At 51.0% G+C, this 17,780-nt stretch overlaps 1 protein-coding gene across 5 annotated transcripts in view; it reads left to right on the plus strand.

The window, feature by feature from the left end:
- Window positions 1–17,780, plus strand: part of raph1a (Ras association (RalGDS/AF-6) and pleckstrin homology domains 1a) — a 44,655-nt gene that overhangs the window by 9,243 nt on the left and 17,632 nt on the right. For 2 of the 5 annotated variants that reach the window (XM_047046346.1, XM_047046344.1), the window contains 6 exons: window positions 4,071–4,142; window positions 15,782–15,901; window positions 15,991–16,099; window positions 16,212–16,351; window positions 16,539–16,733; window positions 16,864–17,193. In XM_047046346.1, the coding sequence (XP_046902302.1) occupies window positions 15,782–15,901; window positions 15,991–16,099; window positions 16,212–16,351; window positions 16,539–16,733; window positions 16,864–17,193 (894 nt within the window). In that variant the 5' untranslated portion in view covers window positions 4,071–4,142. The other 3 variants (XM_047046342.1, XM_047046343.1, XM_047046345.1) reach the window with 3 other exon arrangements.

Below are 17,780 nucleotides of genomic sequence, written 5' to 3' on the forward strand. Positions count from 1 at the left end.
CTACCCGCTTTGTTTTTCTTAAGGAGTGAGCTGGTGTACGCCAAGGAGAGTGGAAGAGAATTCAACTTCCATTAGAGGAGGTTTCTACCACAAACCAGGCCTGAGGGAGTCAGCATGGGGCCTCGGCTGAGTTGAACAGGGCTGGGGAGTTCACAGCCAGCCACCTGGGTGAGCCGTGATACCCCCTCCTTACCCCCATGAGCTGGTGGGAGCTGAGCCACGTTAAAAATAAACTGTCCCACAATGCTCAGACACACTGGCTCCTTTGTTTGGACCTGCAGTAGGAGGTCACAGTGTGAGCTGGTTTACACACGCACCCAGGAGGTAGGCCTGGTCACACACCGACCCAGCACTGGCTGTGTGTGTGTGACCACAACTCACTTGTTTCAGTCAGGAGTGGAGGTGGGCCTGTCTCCTATATAGGACACTCCTTTAGAAGACTTTTTGTTTTAATTCAAAGTGACCTATGGGGGGGAATTTGAACCTGTGACCTCTGGATCTTCAGTCAGTTGCCCTAAAGCTGAGCTATACCCATCCCAGGCTCCAGACACCAGCCCCCTGCTAGTGTGTCGAGGTGCCCCACAGGTGCTAATCCTCTGGCTGTTTTTCATCTTCCTCAGACGAAAAGTCTGAAAGGGCAGCTTATTTTGAGAAGGGTAAGTTGATCCTAAACGTATACTTGTCACCCGGATGGCCACAAGAACCCCCAAGTATTTCCCTGCAAACAAGCAGCAGACCATAGCATCAACAGTGTTAGCGTTGAACGAACCCAGCTATCATAGTATGGGTGTATGAGTGTGTAAGCTGGTTGCACAACCAGGCTTGGTTGCTGTTCACTTCTCTGCTCCCATTCAACATGCACAGCTCGACCTATTTAAGGACCTGCAGTATGTAAGACTGACACGCCAGGGGGGGAAGTCTCCCCTGGGCCCTAGAGGAGCTCTGTTAATTACCGTGTCAACTCACACTGTGATGGAGGGAAGGGTCTGGCTCTGAGCCTCTGGATGCTGCCTCACATTTGAAACCCCAATCTATTTATATCCTGGATGAGCTCCTTTTTGACTTTCTCCCCCTATGACCAGAAACATGCCACCCAACGCTTGGTGTGACTTGGTGTGTGTAGACTGTTCAGTGCTGTGCCACTCTGCTGTGCTCAGCAGCAGTAGTACTAGTAGTAGCAGAGTGCTGGCTGACCCAGTAACGTCTCCTACAGAGCCAGATAACATGTGCCCGAGACGGAGTTAGCTGCTGTCAGGGGAATTTCCTGCCTGCGCGTCTGCCTGCCCAAGATAGACTCAATTTCCCATCATGCTCCGGTGCCCATGCAGGGCGGGTGGCCCCGAATCGAAGGCTCAGCTCCCCGCATTTGGCCAGCTCTGGTATAGTCGTGTGGTTGGGTTTCTGGGTAAACGGGGAGGTGGTGGATAGAAGAGATGGAAGGAGAGACCAATGGTGTTTGGGGGTTTTCGAGAGAAGGCTGCAGGCTCTTCTGTCATGCTTTGTGGTCCCCAACTCTGCAGCGCTGGTGTGCGTGTGTGTTTGTGTGTAGTATCCTGTTTGTGGGTCCTGCCTTCTAGGTCAGTGGTTGGCTGTTGTTCCAGCACGGTTGTGTGTATGTGTGTTTGTGTGTTAGTCAGAGTAGGGAAGGCTGGCTAAATGTGATCTTCAATGACAGCTCTTCTGCAGTAAGTCCCTCTGTGTCCCTCTGCGGCAACTCCTGAGGATGTGTGTCTATGTTTGTGTGTCTGTGTGTGTGTGTGTGTGTGCGCGTCAAATAGCGAGACAGAAAGAATGACGGGAGTTTGGTGAGATAGTAAGATAATATTCATAGCTTGCTTGCATTCTAAAGGTTCCTCGTTCATTGACAACAGAGAACAGAGAAACTCAATCTGTCTTTAATGAGCCTTAGCGTGTTCCAACAAAGCTACAGTATTTACTCTGACAGTGACAAGCTCTTCATATAGTTCCATGGAAGCTCTGATTCAGGCCTGGCCATGTGAAAGGATAGTGGAAGCAGGTATATCCTGGATTGTGGATGAAAATGTTTTGCCATCTTCAAGGTTTGTCAAGAGCACTTCAGTCAATTGGCACATCTTATCATTGTCATGGATTTTATCGAAGTGTTTTGTCCAGTACAGCGGATCCCATTGCCACGACCTTCACAGTCGACTTCATTGAGACCAAACAATGAACAGTCAGAGAACACCAGCCTTTTAATCTACTGGCCTTTTATGTGTCATGTGGCGTGTGTGTAGGTGTGGGAGTGTGTATTGCATGTATAGCTGTTCTTTTCCTCAGTGAAAGCAGCCTGTTAACACCTCCCTGCCTCAGGCTGCTCCTATCTCTGTATCACATGCTGTTATTGTGTCCTACAGCAACATAATACTGTAGGCCTGGCTTGGTGCCCTGCACGCATGCCCCCCCCCCCCCCCCCCCCTCAAGCACCCTTTGCCTTGAAGGATAACTTAATAGCTGTCAGGTGGAGATACCTAGATATTCCCCCTGAAAACTCTTTACTTTAAGCCCCTCCAGTATGATGAATCACAAACGATCCTCAATGCCTGTGTGTGTCTAACTGTAGACACGGCTGTCATTCTGTCTTTTAAAATGATGTTTTAGTGTTCCCCGAAACTTGGTTAACTAGATCCGACCACACCGTCTCCTGCCTCTTGTCGTGAGTTGTACCCTGAAACCACATCAACAGAGAGGTGTGAGTGGAGGCGCTCGGGAGCAGGAAACCTGCGGGCAGGAGAGGAGACTGAGCACAAGACAGGAAGTGAAAGAGCAGTCTGTGGCCGGTGCTGCCACGACATTGAGAACCTCAGACAGTCACAACATGTATTTTATTTGTTTGAATAAAGCCTCAGGTTACAGGCCCAAAGTTGAATGAGGACTGCCAACTTAGGATTGGCTGTGAGTGTGTGTTGTGTGCTTATTATTGTGTGTTCTGACAGACCATGTGACTAAGTTAAGGCTCAGGAAGCGAGTCACATGAACTGGAAACGTTGACCCACTTTCTGAATTGCACTTTAGTAGCTGTGACTAACCTGCTAATCAAACTTGAGACAGATTTTGTTATAGAAATGGAGAAATGGAGAAATGAACTAACTAACTGAATTAACTGACAAAACATTGTAATTTTTTGCAATACCACTATATTTGACTGTTTGGTTGTGTATGTCTGTGTGTCAGTGTGGGAGATTGTGTGGGTTTGTGATGTATATCCTGTTAGTCCTGTTAGACATTTTTAGGTCACAGCATCAGGCTAGTTGTCAGCTAATTGGTATGAAATAAATGTATAGTGGCAAGGTTTAGGCCTACATGCCACACATGCGCAGAGTGATTAGTGCCACCTGCTGTACTGTCGCTGGATGGCGAGGCTAGTTGTTGTGTGGACAGCTTCTAAGATGAGGAGACTGGGGATGGGGAGACACTGGGGGGGAGATTGGGGATTTACATTTAGTCATTTAGCAGACGCTCTCATCCAGAGCGACTTACATTAAGTACAGGGACATTCCCCCGAGGCAAGTAGGGTGAAATGCCTTACCCAAGGACACAACCGTCATTTTGCACGGCCAGAAATCAAACCGGCAGCCTTCTGATTAACCCCTAACCGCTCAGCCACCTGACCCCCGGATGAGGGAGACTGGAGTGTAAGGGCACTGGGAAGGAAGCTGAACATGGGGGGAGACTGGGGAGTGAGAAGGAGCGGAGGCAGGGGGTGACTGGACAGTGAAGGCACGGGGGAGGAGACAGGTAGAATAGTGTATCGCCTGATTCACGCAACAAGCATTTTGCAGCTCAAGCCCGTTTTGCAGGTGCTTTTCCCTTCATGAAACCAATTCCAGTACCAGAGCAGATAGCATGCAGCAGCCATTCAGTGTTCCGCAGCAGTGGCTTCAGGGGAGCAGTCAATCTCTACAGTAAACCTTCAGCTGAATCTGCACAGCCTGCTGTTCTGTAGCAGTGGATTGAAACTTGGCTTTGCCTACAATCCACATGAATTACTGTCCTGCTGGCTTTAAATGAACTACCTTTCTCTCTCTCTCTTTCCCCCTTCTTCCTCTCAGGGTGATTTAAACAGCTGTTCTCGCAGGAGGATTGTGGACTGGACAGAACCAGGCTGCAGAACTACACCAAAGGTAAGCAGGTACCCCAGTATACTTTCCTTGTCTCTGTGGGCGCTGCATGCACCGCAGTCAGGCTTGACCCAGGCTTGCCCATGCTCCGTATAATCAGAGACACGTTTTGGCACCGGAGAGGGAGAACATCGCTCTCTCAAAACAGGATATTCCAACGCTTAACTTCATGTGAGCGGGAGAAGCCGCTCGCTGCGGTGTTGAGACGATGGTTTAGACCAGCCACGCATCCACTGCTCAGGTTTCTCAGTGGTGTGTCGCTGTCTCAGCTGTCAAACCCTGCTGTTCTTTCCACTAAGCATTTACCAGTCAGAAATACATGCGTGGTTGGATGGGTTTCTATCGGGTGGAAAACTGGAAGCCTCCAGGGCTGGAGACTTCTGATCCCCCATCACAGTACACCACCAGTGGAGCTCAAGCCCCAGCAGACCCACGCTAAGTCCTGGATCGACTCGTGGCTTTCGGGGGGGATAGCTCTTGTGGGAAATGAAACCATGTGGGGAGCGGGAGGGATGGAAACATGTGGAGCTGCTTTGGGGCTGTTGGGAATGCTGCTGGGGTTCTCCCTCCTGGGGACGGTCCTGGAACTCCTGCCCTGTTATCATAGAATGGGCTGGGCTAGTGGTCCGTTCTGAACCCCCTCCCACTGTGATTACCCACTCACACACTCACTCACTCACTCACTCACACACACACGGCACAACAACGAATCCCATAGGCTTAATAAAGTAGTCATTCTATTGGTTGATGCCGGTACAGGAAGATGGCAGTGCGAATGTAAAGGAGCATATTGTTACATAGACAGGTTTGGCACTACAATGTAGACCCCCAACCCACCTCTTTTACTGCCTGTCCTGCACACACACACACACACACACACACACTGTACACCGACCGGACCGGCCTGTCTTCACTCAAAGATAATGAGAGGGGACCCCAGGAAGTGAAGTCATCACCATCTGGGTGATAGCCAGTCCTGACTGCAGCCACACATAGACAATTCTCTCTCTGTCATACGTATTCACGTGTCACTTACAGTATGTCAAGATTGAACCAAATTCTTACTCAGTATGATCACATCTGTTACACAATAGCATCACTGGTTGATTGCTGTTTAATCTCACCAATGACATTGTGTTAGAAAACAGACCATACCACTGAGTGCTGAAGGTCACTGTGTTGCTAGGTGTCTTGAGTTTCTATTGTGTTGCTAGGGGGTGTCTGTGGGCTCTGAAACGACAGAGTACCTCCAGTCCTCCACCCAACGTTTTTTGGTCTAAATCTGTCCCACATCACAGCGTGAAGTGGGATATTGCGTGTGTGTGTCCTGTGTTAGTGTGTGTGCGTCTATATCGGTCGCGGGGCATGTCCTGACAGCTCTCTGTGGAGCACAGCTGCTGTGGTGTAACGTGAACCTGGTAGTACGGAGTTCCGCAGTCCGGCTTGCTTCCCCCGTTTCCCCCCCGGCCCTGGCACATCAGCCTCCTGCAGGCCCCAGGAAGAGCCCCAGCATCAGCTCTCGCTGTTTTCGCTCCACAGTAATGTGTTGACCATCTGCCTGGAAGGGTGCTGTGCATATGTGTGTACTACATCCTACTGGTGGAGTGTCGGGGGCCAGCACTACAGCCTCTCCCAGGCCGGGTGAGTCATACCCTGGCCGGGCCCCCTCCACATCGCTATTGTTCTGCCGTTACACACACTTGGCTGGGATCTGACCTTAACAGCACTGGAGCTGGGCTTCCATCAGGACAGGATAAGATGGGGGCAGGGGGACAGGAAGTGATGTAATGATTTTACAGTAACAGGGCCTCGGGGTTGTGTTGTAATTTCTGTTGGTCCTCTCTCCTTGTCTCTCCTTGTCTCACATGTCTCCTCTCTTCTTTCTCCTTCTCTCTTCTCTTTTCCTCTCCCTCTTTTCTCCTCTCTCCTCTCCTTCATTTCTCTCTTTTATTTCCTCCCGTTCTCTCACATGAAAGATCAGAACAGTAGTTTTGACAGACCAGCCCTAGGCTTCCTCTGATTACATTAACCTTTCTATGGTTTATCCTGAAGGTTGGCGTGTGTGCTCATGCCAGCTGCTATGTTCTCCACACAGTACGAGGGGCCTGGACCCTCTGAATCCATGGAAAACTGGAAACTAGGTTTGCCAGTATATTGTGATACTGTGAATATCGTGTTACTGTAATGGTTTAACTATACACTGTAGGATGGAAACTACTCAAATCAGCTCCGTCTAAGGGCAGACATGAGGAGGAGGAGAGAGGAGGAAACAGACAGAGAGAGAGAGAGAGAGAGAGAGAGAGAGAGAGAGAGAGAAGCTGGTAGAGAGAGAGAGAGGCTGAGAGAGAGAGAAGCTGGGAGGGAGAGAGAGAGAGAGGCTGAAGGAGAGAGAAGTTGAGAGAGAGAGAGAGAGAGGCTGAGGGAGAGAGAAGCTGAGAGAGAGAGAGAGAGAGAGAGAGAGAGAGAGAGAGAGGCTGAGGGAGAGAGAAGCTGAGAGAGAGAGAGAGAGAGAGGCTGAGGGAGAGAGATAGAGAGAGAGAGAGAGAGAGAGAGAGAGAGAGAGAGAGAGAGAGAGAGAGAGAGAGAGAGAGAGAGAAGCTGAGAGAGCAGTATTGATTTATGTGTAGTTTGGAGTCCTTGGGTTACAGTGAGAGAGAGACCATGTAGACTGTAGTGTGGAGGAAGGCTGAAACTCACTGTCTCTTACTAGATCAATGACAATCCACTGGAGGGACACACAAATGCATGATAAGGCTTGTTACTGGTAGAGGTGATAAGCCGTCAATCTGGAAATTAATGCAAGCTCTCTCCCTCTGCCTCTCAATCTCTCTTTCTCTGTCCTCTCTCTCTCTTCCATCCATTACCTAATGGAGGACTGAATGTCTGGCTCATTGGTCTGAGTGCACTTCGCCTGCCTGTCTGTTTACCTGCCTGCATGTCTATCACCAGCAGTCAGGAATTCTACAGGAGCCTATGCATCACAACTATTACTAAAGAATACTTTAGTTTCTCAATTTCAGTCTCAGTTTTTGGGAGTTTTTTGTGCGAATTGTTCAGACAAAAAGACAGTCAGCCTCATTTAGATGCTGGGTTAGAGTTAAGACAGATTCAGTATAGATGCCTGGGTCTTACACAGTCCACATGCCAAACCGCCCTTGTCTATATAAATGGGGATCTTTGTTTTATGAGGGGCAACATCTGCTCTTTGTCAAGTCTAAGAGCTACCATCATTCTATTGTCATATTAGGTCATGTTGACCAACCGCCTTGATGACACCTGACCCTTGATCTTTATTGCTGAAGTGTATGGTACCGGTTTGGGTCTGTATGAGTGCACCGTGGACAGAGCACTCAAAACAGCTTCTCTGCAGAGTCCCAGGCTGACTTGGCAACCCTCTAGCATTCGAGGCATTAGTCAGCCCCCTACACACACACACACACACACACACACACACACACAGAGAGACACTATAATTGGCGGTGCAGTGTGAATCCTCAGGCCCATTGTGACACTGCCAGGGCCGTGGGGGAGGTGACGGGTGTGGGGGAGGGAGCGAGGAGAGGGATGGAGGGGAACCGGGGGGGAGGGGGGGGAGGGGAGGGGGGGGGGGGTGCCACCAGGCATGCTGCTTATTTACGGTGGCTAGTTGTGCGTGAAAGATGACATTAGAGCTGCCTCTCTCTGTCTGGCTGCAACAACAGGGGCTCTCTATTAGCCCACTCCTGCCTTTGTCTCTCCTCGCTACTCTCTCTACTTTTCTCTCCCTCCGATGACACGCAGCCATGCGGCTCCTTTATCCAGCAGGCAGGGTGAGTGACAGGGGACAAGGGTTTCTGATGCTGGATTCAATTTTGTAATTCAAGCCACCATGGTGTTAGAATAGAGTTTGTATGGTATATTAAGATTGAAACTAGTTGAAACCTCTGAGGTTGAAAGTGACTTGGCTTTATTAAGCCCTCCAGAATGATAGACATTATCCTAGACCGTATATCCTTGAGGAGAATCATTCGTCATTCATAATGAATGAAACGTTTTTGGCAGTGAGTGATGATTCATTGTTTAGGCCACACATGAGTGAATGTGTGTGGTTTTAATGTGGTTGGTCAGAGAGTTGGGAAATACCTGCTGCTCTAGTTGTTTACAGAACATGAATCACCTGCATCCTGTATCTATCCCGGGGATACCTTAATCTCAATCCACACACACACACATCTCAATACACGCACATACATACAGATGCACAAACACATGCCTTCAAGAACACGTACAGACACACACATATTGGACCCCAGGGTGTGTTTTCCTGTGCAGTGTGACTGTGGTTGATTCAGCAGATGGTCTGGCTGAACGCCTCCCTCTTGACCCCTCCCATCATTCCGTCATGTTGGAACTACCAGAGGTCACCCAGTTGCAGTGTGGCGGTCCAGCCAGGTTCTCACAGCTGAGCCACACCCTCACAGACAAACAGTTTCCCTCCTTCCTCCTCTGAATGGACCTCTTTCATGACTGCGAGCAAGACTTTTGGCATTGGATAAGAGCCCTTGTTGTATGTGTGTGTATGTGTGTCCGTAGTGTGTCTGTGTGTCAGTGGTGTCTGTGTGTGTGTCCGTCACTAGCGTGGAGACTTCAGTGACATAGTCTGTCTAGTAGCCTGCCTGTGCTGAACAGACCAGTCCAGAGTGACATAAGAGACCCAGGGAGTAGCCTAAACTTTGTCTTTGTTTAAAGTATCTTCACATCAGAGCAGATTATAGAAGGTCTGAGGGGAACTTCAGGCTGTCTCCTCCCATGTGTTTTAGGAAAGGCAGAGGAGGAGAGGAGACCAGGAGAGACCTCTGAGATTCCCCCCTTCAGCCAGACTGTTTACCTAGGAAGGTGGAGACATGGAAACTGGAGGCTGCAGCTCAACGGCAAAACTGACGCGGAATAATAACACTCCAGCCATTATGAACTCACATGCTTATTTGGAAGAGGAAATTAACAGTGGAGGGAGACTCTGGCTGTGCGGGTGTGTGTGGGTGTGTGTGTGTCACACCCGACTGGAGTGTGGAAACCTGGACTCATCATCAAAAGCCTCCATATAGACCTGGTGAGATGAGACAGAGAGGGCCTTATAAGAACCCAACCGCAGATGCTGCATGACTATGGAGGAAGTAGGACTGGCCTGGCGCAGCATAGTTCCAACTAACCAAGCCCCACCACTAATCCACCTCACCTAAACCCCGGCAGAGGGGCTGGCACCGTAAGAAGAGGTCCCAGAGCAGCCCCAGAGCAGTACTAGAGGGCTCTGTACTAGAACAGTACTTGACCAGGACTAGGGCAGTACCGAAGCAGTACTAGGGCAGGACTAGAGAAGCAGGCTGCAGGTGGGATGGTAGAGCAGCTAGGTGTGGTCAGGTTCAGGAGAGGTACAGGGTGCAGGTGGGACAGGTGCCATTTGACACTGAGCCCTCGGGCTTCCCATATCTCACACCCTCCTCCTCCCTCTCTTATACTTTGTCAGCAACTCACGTAAATGGACTGGAGCTAAGGTGAGGTTGCGTCATAACACGCAGGTGTGTGTGTGTGAGCGTGTACGCACGTGTGTGCTCGTGCCAACAACCGCGTGTGTGTTCATGACGTCAACTGAGGGGCGGATGACGGAGGGAGAGGGAGAGAGACGGTGATTATGTCAACGACCTGAATGCTCATCTGTTTTGGCAAGACTGTTCCAAATTTAAAGGTTAGGCTGCATTCATCGTTTGTGGTGTTAAATATACAGAAATTGACCGGGAAAGCAGAGGAATTCCAGAACCAAATCAAGTTCTGTGTTAAAGACCACTCAACCTAAACACAGCCTAGCATCTCATGTCAAAACATTCTTTCACAGTTATTGTGCCCCAAACGGTCACATATCATCGTGATACATTCCCATGTCTCACATCAAAACCCTCCCACTGCCTCTCTCCATCAGCAGAGCAGTCCCTGCCGTGACTAGGCACACTTACTGCCAGCCAACAAGTTCCTCGGCATTCATAAACATGCCCTTTGTTTTCCCCAACTGAGGACTCCAATATGTTAGTGTCGACTACAAAGAGGCCTGGTGCCAGTGGTTATGTTCCTACTGCGGTCGTACAGCCATGACCTTCGTGTGAGTGGGTGGAGAGGGGAGTGAAGGGAGCCACATAGGAAACCAGGAACAGAAACGGGCCTCATCTGCTTTATCGGCGTGTAAACCCACCATTACAATGTTCTCCTAAAAAATCTGAAGGACATTCACAAGAGTTAACTTGCGTCTTTCACGTAGAAGCCTCGGGTCTTCTCTTGGCCAGCGTTGACTCTCCAGTGGTTTTCGCACGGCTTGCTCTCCAACCACAGTTCCCCTTTGGTGCTTCATCTGCTGGGCTCTGACTCACAGGGAGGGGGGAGGGAGGGGCAGGCTAAGCAGATAATTGTCCCTGAAAAACAAGTGATGTGCTGTTCAGCAAGAGGCTGCCTGCCCCTGCCCACTGTCTCCTAACTGACCCTACAGAGAGCACCACCACCACAAACATCAAACAGGCAGCTTCTCTACTATTCTGTTCTGTCGATACCCTCTTATAATCTGTCTCTTATCTGTCTGCCTGCCTGTCTGTCTGCCTGTCCGTCTGTCTGCCTGTCGGTCAGCCTGTCCGTCTGTCTGTCTGTGCTGCCATGTTCTGTCCTGCTTGCAGATGTAGCAAACATTTCCCATGCAGAGAGTCAGATGTTGAGCTGGAGTCAACTCTCTCCTCTGTTCTGCTACAGTAGTTCTCAGTGTTTACCATATGCTGCCTGCCTGGATCGTCCTCTCTCTCTCTCTCTTTCTCTATCTATCTATCTCTCTATCTATCTTCCCAGTTAATAGTTAATAGAGAGAACCTCCCCATCCATGTCGCTAGCTTGAAATCTAGCGCTCACTAACCGTTCGCTACTGTGCTGGGAGTCCTCGTCTATGCAGTCTCCCCCTTCGAACGCGGTCACTGGGTTCTCTTTCTCTCTGACTCCAGCCTATCTGAAGTCTCTTCTGCTATTTTAGTCGTTGCTCTCTTTTATAACTGGGCATGTGACAACTCTGGCATTGTGGCTGCAAAAATCACACAGGAAGATTCAGAGAGCAGTAAAGTGACTGCTGCTGTGGAGGGAAATCCGTGTGTAGGTATCTCATTATCTCATTGACGTAGTGAGGTGCTACTGTGTGTGTGTGTGTGTGTCGGTCTTAAGACGAGTGTTGTCGTTAGTGTGCAGGCCTGTCTGGGTGTTGTTAACCATGTGTGTGTTGTCATAATAAATGTTGTCCTCCTACTCGCTCTGCACCCCCCCTCCCCCTTTCTGTCTCCTGGGCCAGTCAGTATCAAGGCCTGACTGATGTCAGAGAGGGAGAATGAGGAAGAGATCCCCAGGACCCACAAGGTCACTACAAGGTTGTGTCCAGCTGGCTTTCACTTGCATAGTCAAAGTGTGTGTTTGTTTATGCATGTAGTCGTGCTCATGCTTGTGTGTGTGTGTTTGTGTGTGTGTGTGTGCGTACGGTACATTCTGTATCATTGAGTTGGAGAGGCTGGATTCACTCTCACAGTCTCTTCCCTCCTCCATGGTTTCTGTGGCTCATCCTTCGTCTCAGAACATCAACACACATTTGTTTTTCCTCTTCTGAAGAGAGAGAAAGAAAAAAAAGACAAGGAAGAGAGAAAAGGAGAGGAGAGAGAGTGAATTTGTCTGGATCTGGTTTGGAGCTGTTCCTTCCCCTGGTAGTCTCTTCAGCAGACTTGTGGTAGAATGTTCCTGGTGTGTGTGTTGTGTTGTGTGTGGGTCAGCACATCTATACTATATGTATGGGAGTCGGTTTAAAGGAGTGGCCTAGGCCTATCTTGAGTCATATTCCAATATAGGCGTGGGAACAGGGAGTAGTCCCACCCAAGACACACACACACACACACACAAACACACGTGACTTGAGTTACAGGATCATTTTAATTTGGGTTGTGCAGCTGTTGCCTCAAGGGAGGTTCTTGTTGTTGAGGAATGTCAGAGCAGAGACCAGCTTGCTTTCTGCTCCTCTGCAGTCAGACAGATTGACACCCCGTAATCTTCTCCCACATTAAACACTGGTTTCACCTGATCGTTTATCTGAAAGGGAGATCAATCATTTAACCACCTAGACCGTTGACAGGCTCACAGAGAACTGTGTTGTCATAAAAACTCAGATGTAGTATGAAAACGTGTTTTCTAGTCATGTACCGTACGCTGCCTTCCACAAGGAATCAGTCTGTCCCCTCCTGGGCCCTGACCCCTGACCCCTAACCTTTAGGTCATATGTCACAGCTCTTTGGAGCTGGGGACCCTGGGAGCTGACCCAGTCACTGACCCTCTGCTCTATTTGGGGTGGGGGCACTCCCAAGTGGCAGTAGAGGGCACCACAGGGCACCAGAGGGGCAGTAGAACATGTGTACTGCTCATTCCAGCGATGGCAGTCCTGAGGACATGCCAACGTTCTCCCTCGCCTGGTGGAATCTCTCTGACCCTCTGGGGTCAGCTCAGGGCCTGCTCCCTCCTCCTCTGCCCTCCATGCTGCTTCAGCTGGTGAGCCTTCTGGATTCCACAGGGATGTTCTGAGCTGTGTTCAAGCAGGACGCAGCGTCAGTGAAACCTTGGGGTGAACCTGTTTCTCAAACCAGAGCAGTGATTATGTTCAAATTCTTAATCTGGACGTTATTCAGCGAAGGCTCTGTCGTTTCTCTGGCCATGCTTGAGGAACAGCCTTTGGGGGAGGCTGTTCCTCAAGCATAGCATCGCTATGGAGATAAGGAATCCAATAAGTCCTGGACATTCCTGTTTCTCCTCCTCCTCTTCCTCCTCCTCCTCCTCCTCCTCTTCCTCCTCCTCCTCCTCCTCCTCCTCCTCCTCCTCCTCCTCCTCCTCCTCCTCCTCCTCCTCCTCCTCCTCCTCCTCCTCCTCCTCCTCTTCCTCCTCCTCCTCCTCTTCCTCCTCCTCCTCTTCCTCCTCCTCCTCCTCCTCCTCCTCCTCCTCCTCCTCCTCCTCCTCCTCTCTTCCTCCTCCTCCTCCTCCTCTTCCTCCTCCTCCTCCTCCTCCTCCCTAATGCCCTTGCTCCTGGACACACTACTGTTGCTGCTGAGGAGCGCTGAGATGTTTGTTTTCCCTGCATGGTCTAACTCCCCCGTGTCTTGGAGCCCACGCTCTGACTTCAGGACTCTGTAAACAGCAGTGGGTCGAGGCTAAATCTGTCTTCATGACCTCCCCTCGTATGACTCTGTACCAGCGGGTTTAGTGGAGCAGAACTGTCTGCTAGGATAATCATAACACTCAGAGAGATCACACACACACACACAAGTTCACACATTGTTTATGTGTTCCCTCTCTTTCTCTCCCCATAAGGAATGTTGTTGTTTGGATGTCCTCTCCAGATTGTCATCTGATGTGGTCTGATGTTTGCTGTCTTTGGCCTACATTCAACTTGGTAGTCCCGACACGGTGGATAAGCTACTGCAGGGCTGCGTTCAACATTACAGTATTCAACGTTGTGCAACGTTCAGAGAGCACTAGTGTGCGCCAGGTAGGGAGAGGGGGTGGATGGGTGGAGAGGGAGTGGAAAGGGGAAGAATGATAGCCTGTTTGTAGGTAGAGTCTTGCAGGCAGGTTGCAGGACAGCAGGCGTGTGTCTGTGTGACAGCAGAGTGATGATTGTTTGGTCGCCTGCATATACACTCCTGTCATAGCCGATTTGCTGGTTCAGCTCTGCTAAACACCAGACCCAGCATCCAAAGTGGACATGGGTCTGTGTTTCCCCAGGAGACAGATAGCAGCCACTACTGTAAAGCCTCAAGATCCCCACCACCATCCCAGCTCCTTCCCTGTTGCTCCTCTCTCCTCCCTGGGCCAGGGTGGCCTATTCCTGGACAGCCCTGGTGTAGTTGTCCCCTCCCTAGAGAGTGAAAAGAAGCCAGCAGCCAGAGATTAGAGAGCCCAGTTTTAGGGAGCAGCGCTACAATTAGCTCCAGGCCTGCAGGCCTGTGATTAGAAGCTGAGGCCGGGCTGAGGCTGGGGCTGGGGCTGGGGCTGGGGCTTGGAGAGGGCCACGGGACGGGACAAGAGGAAGATGGGTTTTGGGCTTGGACTAGGGTGAAGGGGAAGACTGGTGAGGAGCATGGTTTGGAGGGAGGGGAACTAGGACCGGGGCTGATGCTGTGGCTCAGGCTGAAGCTTGGGCTTGGGCTGAGGATTTGTTTGTTTGTGCTGCTAGCCTTGCCTTCTAATTTCCTGATCTCGCAAAACTGTCCAGGCCTAGATTAGTTCAATCCCTCAGTAAATTGTGCAGTCTGTAAATTGATGAACGTGTGTGTGAAGAGCCTGACCTCAGCAGCCTATGACTGATGAGTGTTGAGTCAATCAACAACTGGGACTTGTCCCAGTCCTAGTTGGGATCTGTCTGCATCTCCAGATACAGCCCTCACAGTCCCTAACCATCTCCAGATACAGCCCTCACAGACGGACGCCCATGCTGGCTCCTACAGACCAGGACACATCCAGCTCTTGTAGCCACGCCTGCTCCATCCACCACCTCCACATCGAGGGGCCTCACAGCCTGGTACATCCCCTCCATAACACCCCCATCAGGAGGGGAGTGGGGGCCACCTCCTCCCCCTCTCACCTCTTTGGCCTCTATTCGATTTTAAAGGAATTTTAAGAGGATTACTTATGCGGGCTAGCCAACGTGTACAAGTTTAGAGGTGATGGTTGTGGCTCGTTTTTTTGAGTCAGTCATGAGCCGGTTCATCAGCAGTCATTCATGAAGTGTACAGTCGGACTTCCTGTTTACGGGCCCTGAAAATCATGCGCAGCTTTATTAATGTCAGAGGAGGAGGAGGACTGTGATTCAGTCGTCTGGATCTGTGTTGTGCTTTCTTGTTGTGGTATCTGTTCTTCATTTGGCGGTACACATGTTGGTGGAGCCCTGACTATTTGTTTTGCTCCTCAGGAATGTGATGATCCTGGACATGAATCATTCAGGCACTCTGCAGAAGACTTAAGAGTGTGTTGACTTGTTCCACGGATGTTGCATAATCAGTCCATAACTCAGGCCATGACAGCAGGCCTCCTTTTCATTTCTGCTCGGCAGAGACTTGACGAGGGGACAGACTGCGTGTGCGTGCAGGCTATGGAGATGGCCACTAGGGGGCAATAATTCATCACCACTCACCGGAGCAGATGCTTAGACCATGCCAGTAGAATGTGTCCGCAGTCACATATGGAAGACTTTCTCTGTCATGCTGCACATTTATCACTGTGGGGGAAATGTGATCCTTGCCTGGAGGAGGTGAGTCATGAGAGAAGAGTCTGGAAGGGATAATCAGACAGGTGCTGAGCCTCTGATGGTCAACTTCAAAGCCTCAGGTGAGGCCAGGTGTACGCGGGCCAGATGGATTTGTCCCACAGACGACCCCTGAGTTACCATGGCAATCTGGGGTGCCGTGCTGTGCCCTGTGGGCCAGAATGAGAGGAAGTGACACGCTAGCTGTTCCTCCTGTCTACTGGATATGACAGTGGACTTCTGGTTACTCCTTTTCAATGTAAGGTTTTACTGTGTTTACTAAGTGTGTGTGTGTGTGTGGTGTGGTGTGTTGCAGATGGATCAGCTTTCAGATGAGGAACTGGACCATGCTGCAGAAGAGGACAGTGATAAGGAGGACCAGGACCTGGACCAGATGTTTGGAGCCTGGCTGGGAGAGCTAGACAAACTTACACAGGTGAGCACACACACACACACCCACACACTCACACACATGCAGAAACAGGATATGTAACCCAAGCCTGTGTGCATGCTGTGTCCCTGTAGAGTCTGGACGATGGGAAGCCCGAGCCTCCAAAGAGCCAGAAGGCTCCTCTGAGGCAGGAGACCAACATGGCCAACTTCTCCTACCGCTTCTCCATCTACAACATTAACGGTGAGGACCAGAGTCTCACACTGCCTTCTCACCAGACGCCGTTAGCTGTATGGCGCGAGGCAGCTTTTCTCTTATAGTCCCAGACTGACGTGTGTGTGTTGTCGTGGTCCAGAGGCTCTAAACCAGGGTGGTGACTCAGTGGACCTGGATGCCCTGATGGCAGACCTGTGCTCCATAGAGCAGGAGCTCAGCACCATCGGCAAGCCCAACAACACTGGCATGACCAGGCTGGGCGTGCCCGGGGAGCCCAAGGTAAGCTCTGAAGACTGCACACACATAAACACCCACATGGAACACACACTTACACACATATACGCGAAAAACACCCCAAACTCTGCACACGTATGTACAGACACACACAGACACGTACAGACACACACAGACACGTACAGACACACACACACACCCTGTATGTGGCTCATCCTGGCTGTGTGTTCAGGTGCGTCAGAAGCCACCGGCAGGGCGCAGTAGCAGTGCCAAGCATGCAGGGGGCAGCGGGGGCAGCAGCGGGGGCAGCACAAGCAGCAGCACCCGGGCCTCACCGGCCTCCACTGTCAGGGGGGGCAGCGTCCACAGCCGAACCCCTCTGGCCTCCAACTTCTCCCTGGATGACATCACAGCTCAGCTGGAGCAGGTGGGAGAGACGACCAGTACCTCATCCCTTTTGTGTTGCTGTAAAGCTAGTCTCAATCTATACGACAGAGATGAGCCAGTGTGTGTATTTGAAGCGTGTCTCACGGTGCGGTATACCTCTGCTTCTCCAGGCGTCCCTCAGCATGGACGAGGCGGCGCGCCAGAGCTCCTCCCACTCCCTGGGCTCCGCCTCCTCGTCCTCCTCGTCCTACTCGTCCACCATGCGCCGGCCCGCCTCCTCGCACCGGCACCACCGGCGGACGGGCTCGGTGGGCACGGTGAGCGAGCACGAGGCGCGCTCCATCGTCCACTCCTCGCGCTCCTCCATCAACTCCGCCTCCGCCTCCAGCATGGACTCCCTGGACAGCGTGCTGCGGCCGGAGGACCAGGACGAGCCGCGACAGACCTCCGCCACACCCCCGCCGCCGCAGGGGACCAATCAGGGCCAGGCCAGCTCCGAGGTACACTCCCACCTTGGTTGTCTGTGACCCCCTAACAGCTGGGGATTCAGCCAGTGTTTTTCTCTTCTTTATTGGTGATGAACTGGAGCACGATCTCGGGATGGATTGTTTTTGAAGCGGCGGAGAAGAGCTGAGTCATCCATTTGAAGCAGTGCTCTTCCCCGCTCCTCTTGAAGCTGAAGGAGAGGGGGAGGGAGGGGGGGGGGGGGAGAATCAAGTGAGGATAAAGATTTGAGTGTAGTCCCCAAGCCTAAAGCCCTGTTGGCATGCATGGCTCATTAACATGGCTCCTCTGCAGCACAGGTTAGTCACCAGCCTCTCTCTCTCTCTCTTTCTCTCTCTAATTCGCTCCCTCTCTTCTGGGAGAGGGATGCTCAAATGATTCCCAGATTTCACTAATGTTTCTTCTTTCTTTTCTTTCTACTTCCTTCTCTCTCCCCCTCCCTCCCTCCCTCCTTCCTTCCTGCTCGGTTGGATCTGTATATATAGACACGTTGATCCAAGCTTGTCAGCTCCCTCGCATATTTCTCTTCTGATACAGAAAGAAAGAAAGAAAGAAAGAAAGAAAGAAAGAAAGAAAGAAAGAA

Source organism: Hypomesus transpacificus, chromosome 23, assembly GCF_021917145.1.
Source record: "Hypomesus transpacificus isolate Combined female chromosome 23, fHypTra1, whole genome shotgun sequence".
Taxonomy (NCBI): domain Eukaryota; kingdom Metazoa; phylum Chordata; class Actinopteri; order Osmeriformes; family Osmeridae; genus Hypomesus; species Hypomesus transpacificus.